Source organism: Erinaceus europaeus, chromosome 16 (genome assembly GCF_950295315.1).
Source record: "Erinaceus europaeus chromosome 16, mEriEur2.1, whole genome shotgun sequence".
NCBI lineage: Eukaryota > Metazoa > Chordata > Mammalia > Eulipotyphla > Erinaceidae > Erinaceus > Erinaceus europaeus.
The window spans coordinates 18669087-18689324 of NC_080177.1; the positions used below are offsets into that span (position 1 = coordinate 18669087).

Here is a 20238-nt window from a genome sequence, read left to right on the forward strand (position 1 = left end):
AGGCTACTCATATTTCTTATTTTATTTTATTTTATTTTATTTTATTTTATTTTACCAGAGTAGTGCTCAGCTCTGGCTTATGGTGGTGCGGGGGATTGAATCTGGGACTTAACTCTAGAGCCTCAGGCTTGAGAGTCTGTTTGCATAACCATTATGCTATCTACCCCCCCACACTACTGATATTTCTTTTTAGAGGCATATACACATGCTTCCACCATGCACTTTACCAAGGTTTCAACCTGAGCATCAAGTACAAGGAAAGGAAATCCCAGCAAACCAGTGTTTCCCTTTCTTTGCACATAGACTCACTGAGCTCTGTTCTCATTTGCAGAATGGTATCTGGTGTTTGTAATGCAGGGTTGTTGTGGAAACTATGTGAAGTGATACATGTAAAACCCCAATACAAAAGGATTTTTAAGTCTTTGTCGTCAATAGTGATAAACGGTGTGGCATTGCTCACCCATATCCCCCCTTCAAAACAACAGTCCTCATTCCCCAACTGCTGGGAACATTGACAGGTGACAGCTCACAGCTAAGAGCCTTTCCTAGATCTGACTGGGACTGAAGGAGCTGCTTTGCTTCTGCTTCATGTGGAAAACATGAAACTATAACCCCTTCCCTTAAGTTGGCATAGCATTCAAGGGCCATCACAAGCCCAGAGTCTCCTTTGGACCAAATGGTTATCTGAGAGCCCCTGACATCTTAAGTAAGCATGCTTTACAATAAGAATATGTTTCGTTCACAGATGAAGAAAACCTGTAACTCAATCCTATTTATAAAGCATGTCTGAAACAATGCTAGATCAAAAATAGATAGCTAATAGCATTCATATTCATAATTCTCTTTCAATTTTCAGTTTTTACATCAGCTTCTTCAGTTTAAAGCAAGGAAGGCTGCCACAGTATTTTCTTGGTTTTGTTTTTTGTTTGTTTGTTTGTTTGTTTGTTTTGCCTCCAGGGTTATCGCTGGGGTTCAGTGCTTGCACTAGGAATCCACTGCTCCTGGAGGTCATTTTTCCCTTTTTGTTGCCCTTGCTATTGTTGTTGTTGGATAGGACAGAGAGAAATCGAGAGAGGAGGGGACAACGGAGAGAGAGAGAGAGAAAGGTAGACACCTGCAGACCTGCTTCACTTCTTGTGAAGCAAACCCCCTGCAGGTGGGGAGCCCGGGGGTGGCTCAAACTAGGGCACCTTTGCTGGTCCTTGGCATTGCGCCATGTGCACATAACCTGCTGTGCTACTGCCTTGCCCCCCCCCACAGTGTGTTTTAAAAGAATTGGTGAGGACTGGGGAGATAGCATAATGGTTATGCAAGAAGACTTTGATGCCTATGGCTCTGAGATTCCAGATTCAATTTCTACCACAAATCCAAGCTGAGCAGTGCTCTGGTATTCTCTCTGTATGTGTATCTTTCTCTCTCATTAAAATGATAAATAGAACGTCCTTTGGGGCCAGGCGATGGCACACCCAGTTAAGTGCACATATCACCAAACACAAAGACCTGGGTTCGAGCCCCTGCTCCCCACCTGCAGGGGGCACACTTCACACGCAGTAAAGGATGTCTGTCTTTCTCCCTCTGTCTCTCTTGCCCCTCTCAATTTTTTTCTGTCCTGTCAAAAAAAAAAAAAAAGGGTTAAAAATGGCTTCCAGGAGCCATGGATTCATCATGCAGGCACGGAGCCCTAGCAATAACCCTTGTAGCAAAAAAGAAAAATTATATATATATATATAATTTTTTTTAATTATTGGTAAACCACTTTACCTTGGCTGTGCCCAAATGATTGATTGATTCTACACCAACAGCCCAGAGGACAATTAAGGAAATTGTGTGGGGCTGGGCCACTGGCCTCCCCTTTAGAGGAATGAATCCCATGGAGGCCAGGGGTCACTGATTAAATGCCTACAGAGGGTCAGGTGAGTGAAGGAGATGCAGGCTGCTGAGTTGCTAGAATTGTTATCAACCATGAAAACTGCTTAGCCCCATTTCCTCTTATGTTCTGAGTATTGTTCATCTTAGTTTTATAACTAATACCTGAGTACCTTTTTTTTCCCTTCATGTTTAAGGGGGTTAATGGTTTGCGGTACTGTTGTTGGCACATGGGTAAAATTTCTCATCTCCCCATGATAGGTATCTGAAAGACAGTCTCTCCCCCAACTTGGGTCATGTTCCACCATCATGGATCAGGACCCCAAAGCCACCGTTTCCCCCACTTTGCCTTCCCCAGAGTCCTTTGCTTTGGTGCAATACACCAAACTTTGTCCAAGTTACACTTTGTATTTCCCCTTTCTGTTCTTGTTTCTTAAGTTCTACCTTATTAGAAATGCAGGAAAAAAGATCCAAATCTCTTTTGACCTGGAATTTTCTTCTCATCAAAACTGCTGCCAGGGCCAGTGAAATAGCTCAGTTGTTTAGTGAGATAAGTCAATAAGAAAAGGACATACCAAATGACCTCACTTATTAGTGGAACCAAATAAATAGGGACAGAGAGAGAACACCAAGTGAAACATGGAATGGACATGTGTATTGCAGCAAAGCAAAGGACTCTGGAGAGGGAGGGGGTGGCAAGGAAGAAGAAAACTTTGGGGGCCTGGTACATAATGAAACTGTACCCATATATCAATCACTGCAATGTAAAATATTAACCCCACAAAGAAAGAAGAGAAGAAGAAGAGAGAGAGAATAAGAGAGGAAGGAAGATCTCATTTTCTATGTACACTACCCAGGTCCAAGGTTGGCCTTGAAGGAAGCTTCAATGTCTTGTTCTCTTTCACACAAATACTCTCTCTCCCTCTTTCTCTCTCCCTCTCTCTCTCTCTCTCTCTGTGTGTGTGTGTGTGTGTGTGTGTGTGTGTGTGTGTGTGTGTGTATTTAAAAGACTGTTGCCAAATCCTATCTTCTAAATGCAAAGGGCAATTGTAGTTATCCTTTCAGTTTACTTTCATGGACACTTACTTGTATGAAAGGTCTGTTGTATTATTAAAATTATTTCAATTTGCACTGTTAGAGTTATATAACTCACAGTGTTGTCGAGAACTGAGTCCTTTAAAACCAATAGTTTTCTGATATGCAGGTGGATCCAAATTATTGTCTGGGGAGTTGATATCATGGCTGGAAAAAGGTCCAGAGAATTGTGTGGAGTTGTACCCCTCTTATCCCGTATAGTTTAGTCAATGTTTCCTTTTTATAAATAAAAAAATAAAAAACATTTTGGCTTATTCCTGTCTTCCACACTGGCATATATAATACATGGTGTGAATTCTTTTGACCACAAGCATTCAGTGAGCACTAACCAGATGTTGGAGGTGCAAAGATAGTTTCAGTCATGATCCTTTAGTCTCAAAGTTTTCACTGCCTGCAAGAGGAAGAAAATAACCAAAGCAGCTATAGAAAATCCCCATTCTAGATAGATGTGCAGAGGCCTCTGTGGAGTGACTAGCTTTGCCCTGACGGGAGGCAGCAAAGAGAATAGTCTTCAAGACTGCGAAGCAGTGTTCCTGGTGAAAAGTGGGGGAAAGGGCGTCCTATGCAAATGACGTCACTGGACAAAGGTAATGAGTTGTGAGACCGCCGACCAGTTCAGTTCACATGGATCGATGTGGTGATCAGAAAAGGGATAAGAGCTAAATAAGATGTGTCATCAGAAGGGTCAACATGGGTTAGATTTCAAATGACCTTAAGACCTCATGGGCCACATTAGCAAAGGAGATACTGTCCCATTTAGATAATAGCTGTTGAAGACTTTCCAACAAGGCTGTAGCAATAAGTCAGACAGTAGTAACTGACAGATCAGAAGTGAAAGACAGGAAGATTGACCAAAGGTCATTGCAGGGCAGGGGACACAGCATAATGGTTCTGCACAAGTCTAGACTTTCATGCCTGAGGCTCTGAGGTTTCAGGTTTAATCCCCCACACCGTCATAAACCAGAGCAGAGCAGTACTCTAAGGGGTGTGGGGGGGGCATTGCAATGGTGTAGGTAAGGAGGAGGAACTGGGCCAAATTTTGACCTGTTGTTGTTTTTAAAGTTTTATGGAACTGGGATGGGTCCTGACACATGAGAGAGAGGTGGGGCGAGGAGAACTATCACAACACGGCTTCACCATCCATGATGCTCCTATGTGACACCTGGGCTTGAACCCAGGGCCTCATGTGTGGTGATTCATGCACTCTGCTGGATGAATTAACTACTGCCTGGTCCTCCAGACCTGTCAGTTTTGCTCTCTACCCTCAGTTTTACTCTTGTCCACTCTCAACAGATATCATATATATATATGTTGGTATGGTTAATAGTATTGGGTTGTTGGAAAAGTTATGATGAATTTTTCTATGGGACAGTCCCCAATAGTTAGTGTTAGGCCTTAAGCCAGCCCCTCCCCACTCTGCTCCATTGCTGACACTACGGTCTATTTACATAATCATTGTTTTGCCTGAAAGATCCCCTCAGGGTATTGCTAATTCAGTTAAAACCATCACAACAGTTGCTAAGGGCTTTCACCTCCCAGCATGCCTTTTGCCTCTCTCCACCCCCTTTCCTAGCCATTTCTGTTTCCAACTTGCCACTTCCAGTTTTTACCCTATAAAACCCACTGCTATTCCAGTTTCACTCTTTTTTTTCTCTCCGGGCCCCGACCTGGAGAAGGGCTGATGGGCATAGTGGGAGGCGGCCATATTGCTAGCTCCACATGGCCTAAACCACTGTGCTCACACCCAACTCTGGCGTGAATAAAGATTTGCGTTCCCACTCCACCACGAGTTCCTGGTCTCTTCTCTCTCCCGCAATGCAACCTGATAGCAGAAAAAACAGTTGATAGTGAAAATGGTAGGAAAAAAAAAGCGGGGGGGGGTGGTGGTGGCGGTGAATGTCATTGCCTCTGGGCATCCAGTTTAGAAGCAAGGAAAGGCCTGTGAATTGTTATTATAAACCCTTTCTTGGTTTAGTTTTTACCAGACATGTGAGTGAGTCCTTCAGTTTAAAAAAAAATTTTTTTTTAACTTGGATGCATCACTCCTGATTCTATTTCTTGTCTTGAAGGAGACACCACACACAAGCATCATAAAAACAAAATATGTAAGATGAGTCAGGTGTTGTCTCCCCAAGGTTATCCCCCTGGGATAATGAGTTACTTTCCTATTAAGTAGATCCAGTTCATTTATCACAATTTAAAAGAGTATGCTTAAAGGTCATCTTATCCCATGGCTTAAGGCCCCCAAAACATTCCAAATGGCAAATGTGAATTGTGGTTTGCATATCAAATCACTGCCTACAAAACATTTTTACTTTGATACACACACACACACACACACACACACACACACACACACACACACACTCGTAGGGGCCAGGTGGTAGTGAACCTGGGAAAGTACACAAGGTCCCATGCGTGAAGACTCAGGTTGAAGCCCCTAGGACCCTTCTGAAGTTTCTGGGTAATCACAAACAGTGAAGCAGTGCTGCAGGTGTGTCTTCTCTGTATCTCTACCTCTCACCCTCTAACAAAAAAAGAAAGGGATGAAGGGAGATAGGAAGGAAGAACGAGGAAGGGAAGGAAGGAGGAGAAAAAGAAAAAGGGGAATAAAGGCCACTGGGAATTGTTGACACCATGCAGGCATAGAGCCCTAAAGATATGGTGGGTGGCAAAGGGAAAAAAAAGTAAATAAATAAATGCATTTGTGTGTGACTTAGCAGCTATATACTCATAACTAAAAAAATACTAGGTGTGATGTGCTCTGAAATTCTCTTATCAGTCTATTTTAATTTTTGTTCAAATTCTACCTTTAAGTGACTTTAAAAATCCACCACTGTAATGTAACCCATTTTTGGAAAAGCATGCTGATTAGCCATTTTTTTCCACGTACCAGAGAATGTGCTTATGAAATCTAGAACTTAATTCCTCAGATCAGCTGAACCTTCCTAGAGGAATTACTCATGTATAAACAGGAGCTTGTATAAATTTGATTTCAATCATCATTATTAGCATGACTCCCTGCTTTTCATTTCTCCTCTGGATTCTTACATTTTTCTTTCTTTCTTTCTTTTATCCCTGATCAGTGGGACACATATTAGGAATAGCTTAATTCATTTCAGGAATATTTTGAAGTGGGTACCAGATACACATATAAGTTATGCACTTGCACAATCTTGGTTTTGACCTATCTGTCCATTCATTAGCACTTGCCATGGGGGGTAGGGGAGCATGGATTTCAGCCAGTCACCTGCTGTTGACCCATTCAAGATGTATCTCTCTGTCAAAGCCCAGTTTTTTGGCACCTTGTACAAATTCATGATCATTTCAAATGTGATAATTTCCTTGTTAAAAACTGCTAAACTTAGGAGCTGAGTGGTGGCATACTTGGCAGAATGCACACATAACAATGCACAAGGACCTAGGTTCAAGCTCCTGATCTCCACCTGCAGGCGTAAAGCTTTACAAGTGGTGAAATGGTGTTGCAAGTGTCTCTCTCCCTCTTTGTCTCCCCCTTTCTTCTGGACTTCCCTGTTTCTCTTCTTTCTTTCATTCATTCTTTCTTTCTTATTTTTAATAGAGACAGAAAAATTGAGAGGGGAGGAGGAGATAGAGAATGAAAAAGTCTGAGAGATACCTGCAGCCCTACTTCACCACTCGTGAAGCTTTCTTCCTGCAGGTGTAGTTGATCGCTCTGTTTCTAGAAAGGAAGAAAGAAAGAAAGAAAGAAAGAAAGAAAGAAAGAAAGAAAGAAAGAAAGAAAGAAAATTTAAACTGTACAACTCTAAATGTCACTTGGCATGTCCACACAGTCTAGCAAGAATTTCAGTGAAAGTGGAATTGCTGCCACGTTTATGCTTATTACACAAATGCACATTTCATGGACTTGGTTTTGTTTTTCTTATTAAGATCTACAAGCAGCAGTTGAAGAGGTGCTGCCAAGCCTGAAAACAGATGATGTGTCCATCTATTATGTGAGCAGAACTTCCAACACAGAAGGAGTTGGCTCTTTCCTGGACAAAGTGGATGAAATGTCCAGTGAACCCATCCCAGCGTCGTGGCGGTCTGAAGTCACTTTCTCCACTCCTGCTTTATACATTTATACCTCAGGGACGACAGGTAAACACAGAGATGGGCTTCATAGTGCCAGATGGGGGTGCACTGGTTGAGCACTGACATCACCATGTGCAAGGACCCAGGTTCAAGCCCCTGGTCCCCACCTGCAGGGGGGAAGCTTCTCAAGAGGTGAAGCGGCACTGTAGGTATCTCTCTTTCTCTTCCTCTCCTTCTTTACCTCCCCCCTTTCCTCTCAGTTTCTCTCTGCCCTACCAAATATAATAAAATATAAGATAAAGTAATAAAAAAATTAAAAAGAGGTGACCAGATCCTGAAGGAGTTAATATGTTGGGCTTAGGCTTTCAAATGTTCTCTTTCTTTGGCAAAGCTTATCAGACAACTAATACTTCAGAGGATTTAGCTCTTTTTCCTGTGGGAACTGATCCTATTTCATGGCATATGATTGCATTTGAGCTCCTCCAAGTTATGAGCATTTCCCCCCAGCTAGAATCTAGAACATATAAAGAGGTTAACCATGCACAACAAAGATAGTTGTGATGGTGAACTGATCACCTTGGGCACTGAAACAGACTATTGTCACGCCCTAAAATGACTTGTATTTTGACTAGAGAGTTTATTCACAATCTACATAGATATAAAACTTTTTTTTTTAAATGTAGAGCCAAGAATCACATACAGGGCTTCATGCATGTATTTTAACACTGAGCCTCTTTTCTGACTCAATTTTTACTTTATTTCCTATTTTTATGACAGGGAAGACAAAGCACTGCTCTATCGCCTGTAAAATCCCACTAGTTTTTCTCTCATGTGGTGCCAGGCATAGAACTCAGCCCCTCAAACATGGAAGGCACATGCTCTAACCACTGAGCCGCCTCCCCCACCCCTAAGACTAATTCTAAGTGGAACGCCAGAGAAGACTATAAAGTAGTAAGAGCTGATAGTCATATATATATTCCTTTTTACGAGAGTGCTGTTCAGCTCTGGCTTAAGGTGTGCGTGCAGGGGACTGAACATGGGGCTTTGGAGCCTCAGGCATTAGAGTCTCTTTGCCTAACCATATGCTATCTACCCTCCGCCTCGTGATAGTTATTTTAATGATTTCTCACTGTCTTCCTATGCAACTCTAGACTTGGAGCTATTTGGTGCTGTGAGTGAAGGGTGGCTACAGCTCGGGACTTAAAATGCTCTATTTTGTGAAATTGGAGATGCCTTCAGCTATCAACAGCATTGTTATTTTATGAGCCACTAAAAAAAAAAAAAAAAAAAAAAAACAGTATCACTGAAACACTGCTATATAAAACAGGCAAGGTTTTTTCTCTTTTTTAAAATTTTTATTAGTGACTTAATGATTAACAAGATTTTAAGATAACAGGGGTACAATTCCATACAGTTCCCACCACCAGAGTTCCATGTCCCATCGCTTCCACTGGAAGCTTCCCTATTCTTTATCCCTTTCTGGGAATATAGACCAAAATTCTCTTTTTATTATTATTTTTTAAATTTACTTTCCCTTTTGTTGCCCTTGTTTTATTGTTGTTGTTATTATTGTTGTTGTTGATGATGTTGTCTTTGTTGTATAGGACAGAGAGGAGGGGAAGACAGAGATGGGGAGACAAAGAGACACCTGCAGACCTGCTTCAACCACCTGTGAAGCAACTCCCCTGCAGGTGGGGAGCCAGGGGCTCAAACCGGGATCCTTACTCTGGTCCTTGCACTTCATGTCATGTGCACTTAACCCGCTGCACTACCGCCCAACCTCCAATTCCTTTTTTTAAATAATTTGTTTATTTATTCATGAGAAAGATAGGGGAGAGAGAAAGAACCAGACATCACCCTGGTACATGTGCTGCCAGGGATTGAACTCAGGACCTCATGGTTGATAATCCAATACTTTATCCACTGCGCCACCTCCTGAACCACTAGACCAAAATTCTTTATGGGGTGCAGAAGGTGGAAGATCTGGCTTCTGTAATTGCTTCTCCACTGGACGTGGACAATGGCAGGTGGATCCATACCCCCAGTCTGTTTCTGTCTTTCCCTAGTGGAGTAGAGCTCTGGAGAGGTGAGACTTTAGGACACACGTTGGTGAGGTCATCTGCCCAGGGGAGTCAGGATGGGATCCTAGTAGTATCTGCAATTTGACGGCTGAAAGGCAGTAACATGTAAAAAGCAGACAAGATTTAAGAGTTGGATTCACTAGACCCTCTGCCCAATGTGGCCGGGGCTGAAGGAGAGAATCCCAGTATGTAAGAAGCAGCAAAGCCAGCAGCTGATGCCATCTTGGCAGCTATGCAGTGGAGCACACTGCCAGCTGCAGGAGAGCAGGTAATCTCTGGGCCTTTAACCTCAAGGATTTCAAGGCACTGAACTGCCTGCAAGGACTCAATGTAATATTAGAGAAAGAATTTGACTGGGAATCTTTGCGGTCTGTCCCAAGGGAGAAACTCAGTTTCTTTTGTAAGTATCGATTGAAAGCACTCAGTTAAGCAATTGGAAAACAGTGTTTTCCTTTTTACATAAAAGCAGTCATTAGCACAAAACTGTGTAATAATTAACCAAATATTCTTACTTGTTGAATATTAGCAGAGTCTTCAAAATAGCAAAACATGTGCTTTTTTTTTTTAATGTGAGTTTTGTTATTGGGATGATTCTTTTCTCTCCCCCCACCCCATTTTGTTGCCCTTGTTGTAGTTGTTATTGTTGTTATAGCTGTTGGTGTTGGATAGGACAGAGTGAAATGGAAAGAGGTGGGGAAGGCAGAGAAGGGGAGAGAAAGATTGACACCCGCAGACCTGCTTCACCGCTTGTGAAGCGACTCTCCTGCAGGTGAGGTGGGGAGCCTGGGGCTTGAACTGGGAACCGTTATGCCTGCCCTTGCACATTGCACCATGTGCGCTTGACCCACTGCACTACCACCCAGCCCCCGGGATGATTCTTTTCTATGGTAAATATCAGTAGACTTACTCATACGTTTTTCTCTTTTATTGTTGTTATTCTGTTCTATTTTTTTCACCTTTCATTAGTGATTTAACAATGTTTTACAAGATCATAATACCTCAGGAGTATAAATTCACATCTACCCATGGTGCGTGAACTACCACACCATCCATCAAGATTCTCACAAAGATCAAACAGTTTGGTTACCTTTTTTTTTTTAAAGATTTTATTTATTTATGAGAAAGATAGGAGAGAGAAAGAACCAGACATCACTCTGGCACATGTGCTACCGGGAATCGAACTCGGGACCTCATGCTTGAAAGTCCAAAGCCACCTCCCAGACTACCCATTTTGTTTTTGCAAGTTCATTTGTTTTAGTCAGTTATATTCCACCTATGATCAAAACAATCGAATAGTTTTCCTCCACCTCTTTTTTTTTTTTTTTTTGCCTCCAGGTTTATGCCTATACCATGAATTCACTGCTCCTGGAGGCAATTTTTTCCTCTTTTGTTGCCCTTGTTGTTTATCGTTGTTGTTCTCATTATTGTTGTTAGTTGTATTGTTGTTATTATTGTTGTTGGATAGGACAGAGAGAAACAGAGAGAGGATGGGAAGACAAAGAGGGGGAGAGAAAGACACCTGTAGACCTGCTTCACTACTTGTGAAGCGACTCCCCTGCAGGTGGGGAGCCAGGGCGCAAACCGGGATCCTTACTTAAGCTGGTCCCTGCGCTTCACGCCATGTGGGCTTAACCCGCTGCGACACCTCCTGGCGCCCTCCTCCACCTCTTATCTCACTTAGCAAAAATGCTTTCGTTTCCATTCATTTTGTTCCAAATGATACTATCTTATCTTTTTTATATTACAGAGTAGTGTTCCGTTGAATATATACCCCATAGCTTCTTTTTTATTTTAAAGATTTTATTTATTTATTAATGAGAAAGGAGAGAGAAAGAACCACACATCACTCTGGTACTTGTACTGCCGGGGATTGAACTTGACCTCAAACTTGAGAGTCTGATCTTTAATCTACCGTACCACCTCCCGGTCCACTCCCATAGCTTCTTTATCTATTCATCTGTTATTGATTCCATATTTTGGCTATTATAAATAGTGCAGCTACAAACTGCACTATATAGGGTTGTATACGCCCTGTCAGATTAGTGCTTTCATTTCCTTTGGATATATGCTTAGGAGGGATATTATAGGTCATAAGTTATGTTTTTTGGGTTGTTTGTTTAAGAACTATTCAAATTGTTTTCTAGGAGCTGCACCAGTTTACATTCTCACCAACAGTGAATCAGTTTTCCTTTTTCCCAACATCCTCACCAACACTTGTCATCTCTGGTTTTTGTTTTGTTTTTCTTTTTTTACCAGAGTACTGCCTAAACTCTGTCTAGTAGTGCTGGGGATTGAGCCTGGGATCTTTAATGCCTCTGGCATGCAAGGTTATTTTGCATAACCATTGTGCCAACTCCCCAGCCCCTCTCGTTTTGCTGATGTCAGCCAGACTCACAGGTGTGAGGTTGTATCTCATTGTGGTCTTAATTTACAGTTTTCCTAATGGTAAGTTATTAGGAGCATTTTTTCATGTCTGTGAGCCATCTGAATGTCTTCTTCAGAGAACTGTCTATTCAGATTTGTTGCCCACTTTTTTACTTGGTTGTTTATTGTTGTTTGATTGAGCTCTTTATGTAGGTTTTTTTTAAGAGTTCTTCTCTTTCTTTTTTTAATTTTATTTATTTTACTTGATAGAGCAGAGAGAAATTGGGAGGGGTGGGGTAGATAGAAAGGGAGAGGGAGACAGAGACATACCTGCAACACTGTTTCAGTGATTGTGAAGCTTTCCCCCTTCTGCTGGGGACTGGGGGACTTGAACCTGGGTCCTTGGGCATGCTGACACATGCACTTAAGCAAGCGCACCACCATAAACTCTTTGTGAGTTTATTAAGTGATTCAATATGAATCCCTTGTCAGATTAGCAAATACCTTCTCCCTATTGCTTGTCTTTATATCTTTGTGAATCTACTTCTTAGAATTATGTAAAAAGGAGAAGTAATACTAACACAATGCAACTGGTCCAATATGATCTAAAATGGTGTTTATGATGATACTAGCTTGCAAGTCATATCTGTGCCTTATATCCACTGCTGTTCTTTAGGTAGTACCTAGCTAGTATACCAGCAAGTACTGAAGCATCACAGTCTACAAGGAATTGTCTTCCTTGTCACAAAGCTAGTTTACCCTATCAGGTCCTAACTATCTGTGGATTGGAGAATATAATCCTGTTAACTAATTATGATAATTAAGTGAATTTTGAAAACACCTTGCACAATGGTAGGACACAGACATTCCTTCTCTTTATATTACAAATAATTGAGGAGTCAACACAGTATGGTCTGCAGACCAAATATGGCCCCTAACTTGTTCGTATAAATGTTGTATTATTGGCATATAGCCACATTCTTCCCTATATACTTTTGACTGCCTTCAGTTACAATAGCAGAGTGGAGTAGTTGCAGCAGAGACTAAATAACCCTGAAAAACCTAAAATAGTCACTACCTAAAGTTTTACTTCACAGGAAAAAAACGAAAACCAAAAAAACTTGCCTGTCAATCTAAGAAGGCGTGATTGTCCCAAGGCAATTCTCTAACCTCCCAGCAATCACTTTGCCTACCCCAGTTTTCTCCCCCAGAGTCTGCCAAGGATCATTCTTGTCTCACTCATGCCTTTCTCCTGTCTTCGCAAAGGTCTTCCAAAAGCTGCAATGATCAATCATCAACGCATATGGTATGGAACTGGCGCTGCTCTTTCAAGTGGGATTAAGAAAGATGACGTCATCTATACCACTCTACCCCTGTACCATAGCGCAGCACTTTTGCTTGGTCTACACGGCTGTATCGCAGTTGGTAAGCTTTCTCTCTCAACAAAGCATTGAAAGTCAGTACCCTTTCAGATGTGCTCACACGAAGAGTAATATGAAACATGGCTGCTTGCCAGTGTGCTAGGAACAGTGTTTAATTCTGTGTTAAGAAATGTATGGGGGGGGGGGAGTCGGCAGGTAGCGCAGCGGGTTAAGCGCACATGGCGTAAAGCGCAAGGACCTGAATAAGGACCCCAGTTCGAGCCCCCGGCTCCCCACCGCAGGGGAGTTGCTTCACAGGCAGTGAAGCAGGTCTGCAGGTGTCTCTCTTTCTCTCTCCCTCTCTGTCTTCACCTCCTCTCTCCATTTCTCTCTGTCCTATCCAACAACTGCAATAATAACTACAACAATAAAACGAGAGCAACAAAAAGAATAAATAAATAAATAAATATTTTTTTAAAAGAAAAGAAAGGTATGGGGGGGGGTCAGGGGCAACAAAGCTGTTTGGTTATGCATCAAAAACATATCTAATTTTTTTTTAATTTTCTTTTTTTTTTTTAACCAGAGTACTGCTCAGCTCTGGGTTATGGTGTTGCAGGGGATTGAACCTGGGACTTTGGAGCCTCAGGCATGAGAGTCTCTTTGCATAACCACTATGCTATCTACCCCTGCCCTTAAATTTTTCTTTAGTCTGCTTGTCTAGTGGTCAGTGCATTAAGGAGGAAACTTCTTTAAATTATTGTAGGTGTTTATCTGGTGTAATGCCCTTGACTGTTATATTCCATAAATGCTTGTCCTATGTCATTTCTCTCTTCATAAATCACTGTTAGCACTGAATTTAAACTTCTTCATTTGTCTTTTCTTCTTTAATCTTTCTAACCCCATAATAGCTTGGTTCTGCTTAGGATACCTAGCATGCCATCTCTTCTCATTTTTGCTCAGATGTTACCAAGATTCAAAAGCAAGCTCCTTTCTTCTCTTAGCAGGATGTATGCCCCGTTCATATATTAAGACTCAGTGCAATATCAATGTCTAACATGAAGTTGCCTCTAACTAATAACCCCTCACTTTAAAGTTGTGTGTGCATATAGTAACATAGATGCATATACACATGTGATTGCCCAAACCTCTGATTGTTCCCTTCACTAGTGTCTTGGTCAGTTATAAAATATCTGACCCAGGTCTGGGGAGATTGTGCAGTGGATAAAGCATTGGACTCTCAAGCATGAGGTCCTGAGTTCAATCTCTGGCAGCCCATGTACCAGAGTGATGTATGGTTCTTTCTCTCTCTTATCTTTCTCATGAATAAATAAATTATTAAAAAAATAAAATAAAAAATCTGACCCAGCATCGGCCCCAGTCTCGACAGTGCCAAGCACAAGTGGGACCTGCTCATATTGCTGTCTTCCAAGGACAGGGGGGCCTTAGCCCCCCCCCAAGGATCCATCGGTGCTCACGTATTTGCTTAGGCACCCTAGATGCATGCTAAAGAAGAAGCCAATCGAAATTGGGAGGAAAAGAAAAAAAAAACTCTTCAGATTGGGAGAGAGCTCACCCAATGGGTGATAGCTACCTACACTACAGAAACAGACTGAGCTCACCCCATGGATGGTGCACATTACTACATGTGAGACCCAGGGTTAGAGCAGCACACAGGGGCACCACAGCACCAAGGGAAGCCCCATATATGACAGAGCAGTTGCCCTCTGGACTCTTGTCTATCTAGGAGTAAAAAGGAACCAAGGTGAAAAAAATATTCCTTGGACTTTTTATTTCACGTTATTATATTTCTTGGCCTATTATTAGGTTAGATTCAATAGAGACATGATTCCTACTCATTATCTTTACCCAGTGTATTAGTTTCCTTTTTTTTTAATTGGATTAATGTTTTGCAATCAACAATAAATAGAATAGTTTGTACATGCGTAACATTTCTCAGTTTCCCACATAACAATACAACCCCCTCTAGGTCCTCTGCCATCATGTTCCAGGACATGTACCCCACTGCCTTTTTTTTTTTTAATGAGAGCACTGGAGAGCTCTGGCTTATGGTGATGCCAGGGTTTGAATTTGGGACTTCAGAGCCTCAGGCCTGATAGTCTTTTTGCAAAACCATTATGCTATCTACCCCTGCCTCATTGTATCAGTTTCCTATTGCTGCTGCTATGATAAACTGCCACCAGCACAGTGGTCTGAAACAACACTTATTTTCTCTTTTACTATTTGGGAGGTCAGAAGATTATCAGGCAGCATTCCTTCTGGAAATTCAGGAGGAAGAACCCATCATGTCTTTATCTGTCCTAGCTTCTAGAAACTGCCTGCACTCTTTGATGCTTGACCCCTTCTTCTGTCTCCAAAGCACATCACTCCAACTTTTTGTTCCCTTTTCTCCATTATTTTCTTTTCTTCTCTATTTTATTTGATAAGATAGATGGAAATGGAGAAAAGAGAGGGAGTTAAAGAAGGAAAGAGAAAGAGAGAGACACCTTCAGACCTGCTGCACTACACATGAAGCCTCCCTCTTGCAGGTGGGGAGCAGGGACACCATTTGCTCAATAGTTTGAACCTGGGTCCTTGCACATTATAATGTGCATGCTTAACCCAGTGCACCACCTCCCGGCCCCTCTCATTTTCTCACTCCTTTTTAAAAATTTATTTAGGGGGCCAGGTGGTGGCACAGCTGGTTAAGCACACATGTTACCATGTTCAAAGACCCAGGTTCAAGCCCCTGCTCCCCACCTGCAGGGGGAAACTTTGAGAGTGGTGAAGCAGGGCTGCAGATGTCTCTCTGTCTCTCTCCCTCTCTGTCTCCCCTTTCCTCTCAAATTCTTTCTGTCTCTATCCAATAAATAAAGATAATAAAAATTTTTTAAAATATTTATTTATTATTTAATTAATTTATTTTTAATGAGAATGATACAGAGAGTTACACACAGAGAGAGGCCAGAGCACTGCACAGCTCTGACTTGTGGTGGTGCTAGGGATCGAACAAGGGATCTTTGGTGCTTCAGGTATGAAAGTCTTTTTGCATAGTCATTATGCTGTCTCCCTTGCCCTCATTTTCTACCTTAAACAGTCTTACCTTCTTCCAAAGACTCTTGTAATTACATGGACTCACCCAAAGAATCCAGTATAATCTTCTCATCACAAGATCTTTCTTTTTTAAAATTTCTTTATTGGGAGATTAATGTTTACATTTGACAATAAATAGAATAGTTTGTACATGCATAGCATTTCTCAGTTTTCCACATAACAATATAACCCCCACTAGGCCCACTGTCATCCTTTTCCAGGACCTGTACTCTCCCCCCCCACACACACACACACACATACCCCAGAGTCTTTTACTTTGGTGCAATACACCAACTCCAGTTCAGGTTCTACTTGTGTTTTCTCTTCTGATGTTGTTTTTCACCTTCTTCCTGTGAGTGAGATCATCCCATATTCATCCTTCTATTTCTGACTTATTTCACTTAACATGATTTCTTCAAGCTCCATCCAAAATGGGCTGAAAATGGTGAAGTCACTGTTTTTAATAGCCAAGTAGTATTTGATTGTGTGTATATACTTGCTCAGCCTCTCATCTACTGTTGGACACCTGGGTTGCTTCCAGGTTTTGGCTATTACAAATTGTGCTGCTAAGAACATAGGTATATGCAAATCCTTTTGGATGGGTGTGTTGGGTTCCTTAGAATATATTCCCAGGAGAGGAATTGCAGGATCATAGGGTAGGTTCATTTCTAGCCATCTGAGAGTTCTCCAGACTGTTCTCCACAGGGATTGGACCAATTTACATTCCCACCAACAGTACAGGAGGGTTCCTTTGACCCCACAACCTCTCCAGCATTTGCTGCTGCTATCTTTTCTAATGTATGACATTCTCACAGGAGTGAAGTGGTCTCATTGTTGTCTTTATTTGCATTTCTCTGACAATCAGAGACTTGGAGCATTTTTTCATGTGTTTCTCAGCCTTTTGGATCTCTTCTGTGGTGAATATTCTGTCCATGTCCTCCCCCCATTTTTGGATGGGGTTATTTGTTGTCTTGTTGTTGAGTCTGGCAAGCTCTTTATATATGTTGGTTATTAAACTCTTATCTGATGTATGGCATGTAAAGATCTTCTCCCATTCTGTGAGGGGTCTCTTGGTTTGGGTAGTGATTTCTTTTGCTGTGAAGAAGCTTTTTAATTTGATGTAGTCCCATAGGTTTATACTTGCCCTAGTCTTCTTTGTAATTGGATTTCTTTCATTGAAGATGTCTTTAAAATTGATGTGGAAAAGAGTTCTACCAATATTTTCCTCTAAGTATCTGATAGTTTTTGGTCTAACATCCAAGTCCACTTGGAATTTACTTTTGTATTTGGTGAAATACAGTGGTTCAGTTTCATTCTTCTGCATGTTTCAACCCATTGTTTCCAACACCATTTGTTGAAGAGACTCTGCTTTCCCCATGTAATAGTCTGAGCCCCTTTGTCAAAGATTAGATGTCCATAGGTGTGGGGCCTCATTTCTGGGCTCTCAGTTCTATTCCACTGGTCAGTGTGTCTGTTCATGTTCCAGTACCAAGCAGTTTTGATGACAATGGCCTATAATACAATTTGAGATCTGGGAGTGTGATGCCTCTGATTCTGTCCTTTCTTCTCAAGATTGTTTTGAAAATTCTAGGTCTTTTCTGGTTCCAGATAAACATTTGTAGCATTTGTTCTATTCTCCTAAAAAATGGCTTTCTCTGCATTGATTGATATGACCATTTGGTTTTTGGTCTTGCTTTTATTGATGTGGTGGATCACGTTGATTGATGTACGTATATTAAACCAACCTTGCATCCCTGGGATAAACCCCACTTGATCATAATAAACAATATTTTTAATATACTGCTGTATCCAGTTGGCTAGAATTTTGTTCAATATTTTTGCATCTATGTTCATCAGAGATATTGGTCTGTAGTTTTCTTTTTTGGTTGTGTCCCTGTCTGCTTTTGGTATCAGAGTAATGTTGGCTTCATAGAAGCTGGAAGGGAGTGTTCCTGTGTCTTCAATATTCTAGAAGATTTTTAAAAGTAGAGGTATTAGTTCTTCTTTGACAGTTTTGTAGAATTCATTTGTAAAACCCTCTGGTCCAGGACTTTTATTCTTGGGAAGGTTTTTGATAACTGTTTCAATTTCATTACCTGTGATGAGCCTGTTCATGTCATCTACTTCCCCTTTATTTAATTTTGGAAGTTCATAGGTATCTAGGAAATTGTCCATTTCTTCCAGGTTCTCTAGCTTGGTGGCATATAGTTGTTCATAGAAACCTCACATGATATGTTGAATTTCTGCTGTGTGTATTGTGATATCTCCTCTTTCATTTACAATCTGATTTATTTGGGTCTTCTCCCTTATTTGTTTTGTTAATCTGGCTAAAGGTTTGTCGATTTTGTTCACTCTTTCGAAGAACCAACATTTACTTTTGTTGATCTTTTGTATGGTTTTCTTATTTTCAATGTTATTGATTTCTGCCCTAACTTTAGTGATTTCTGCCCTTCTGGTTGCTTTAGGGTTTCTTTGTTCTTCTTCTTCTAAGTCTTTAAGATGTGCAATCAGGCTGTTTATTTGTGCTTTTTCTTGTTTCCTAATGTGTGCTTGTATAGCTATGAACTTCCCTCTCAGTACTGCCTTAGCTGTGTCCCAAATATTTTGATAGCTTGTGTCTTCATTTTCATTGAAGTCTTGAAACATTTTGATTTCTTCCTTTATTTCCTCTTTCACCCAGTAGTTGTTAAGGAGTGTACTGTTGAGCTTCCACATTTTGGGACTGTTACTAATCTTTTGTTGCTTACTAAGTGTTAGTTTAATTCCACTGTGGTCTGAGAAGATGCTTGGGATGATTTCAATTCTCTTGAATTTGCTGATGATGTCTTTGTGGCCTAACATATGGTCTATCCTTGAGAATGACCCATGTGGACTTAAGAAGAATGTGTATTCCAGTTTCTTGGGATGAATGACTCTGAAAATGTCCAATAGTTCTAGTTTATCTATCTCCTCATTTCGCTCCCTCATTTCTTTATTGATTTTCTGCCTGGTTGATCTGTCCAGTTGAGAGAGTGGGGTGTTGAAGTCCCCTACTATGACTGTGTTGCTGTTAATATATTGCTGTAGCTCTTTCAGTAGATTTTTGATGTATTTAGATGGCTTCTCATTGGTTGCATAGATGTTAACAATTGTTAAGTCCTTGGGAGTCGGGCGGTACCATAGCAGGATAAGTGCATGTGGCATGAAGCACAAGGACTGCTGTAAGGATCCTGGTTCGAGCCCCTGGCTCCCCACCTGCAGGGGAGTCACTTCACAGGCAATGAAGCAGGTCTGCCTATGTCTATCTTTCTCTCCCACTCTCTGTATTCCCCTCCTCTCTCCATTTCTCTCTGTCCTATCCAACAATGACAACATCAACAACAATAATAACTACAACAACAAAAAAACAACAAGGGCAACAAGAGAGAAAATAAATAATAAAAAAATAAATAATAATAATTGTTAAGTCCTCTTGGTTGACTGATCCTCTGAGCAGTAAGTAGTGTCCATTCTTATTTTTTTATTTTATTTATTTTAAAGTCTATCATATCAGATATGAGAACAGATGTTCCTGCCCTTTTTTGTGGCCTATTGGCTTGTATGATAATTTTCCATCCTTTCACTTTGAGTCTGTGTGTGTCTTGTTGAGTAAGGTGGGTTTCCTGTAGACAGCATATTGTTGGGTTGTGTTTTCTGGTCCATCTTCCTACTCTGTGCCTTTTAATAGGTGAATTCAGCCCACTGAAATTTACTGATATCATAGATTGAAGATATTTTCATGCCATTCTTGTAGAGTTTTAGAGTGTTCTGGAAAATGTCCAATTTATGGTGGTCTGACTATTTATAGGAGACCTTTCAGAACTTCTTTCAGGGCAAGCTTGGTGATAGTTGATTCTTTCAACTGTTGCTTGTCTGAGAAGGTTTTGATGCCTCCATCTAGTCTGAATGACAGTTTAGCAGGATACAGTATTCTTGGTTGAAAGCCTTTCTCATTGAGCACTCGACAGATATCTTGCCATTCTCTTTTGGCCTGTAGTGTTTGTGTGGAGAAGTCTGCTGCTAATCTTACGGGTTTTCCTCTGTTTTTCTCTTGCAGCCTTCAAGATCCTTTCTTTATCCTTTTTCCTTTCCATTCTAAGTATGATGTGTCTTGGTGTCTTTAAGTGTGTGTTAATTTTGTTTGGAACCCTCTGGGCTTCTTGAACCTTTATGTCTTTTATGTTGTCTAGGCTAGAGAAGTTTCAGCTATTATGTCTTGAAGAATGCTTTCTTTCCCCCTTTTCTTCCTCTGTTAAGCCAATAATGCGTATATTATTTCTTTTGAAGTCATCCCATAGGTCTCTGTTGTT

General features: G+C 41.1%; 1 protein-coding gene across 2 annotated transcripts in view; it reads left to right on the forward strand.

The window, feature by feature from the left end:
* SLC27A2 (solute carrier family 27 member 2) overlaps positions 1-20238 on the forward strand; it is a 72835-nt gene that overhangs the window by 11586 nt on the left and 41011 nt on the right. For both annotated transcript variants that reach the window (XM_060174643.1, XM_007517333.3), the window contains exons 2-3: positions 6871-7080; positions 12726-12884. In XM_060174643.1, coding sequence (XP_060030626.1) covers positions 6871-7080; positions 12726-12884 — 369 coding nt within the window. The remainder of the gene's footprint in view (positions 1-6870; positions 7081-12725; positions 12885-20238) is intronic.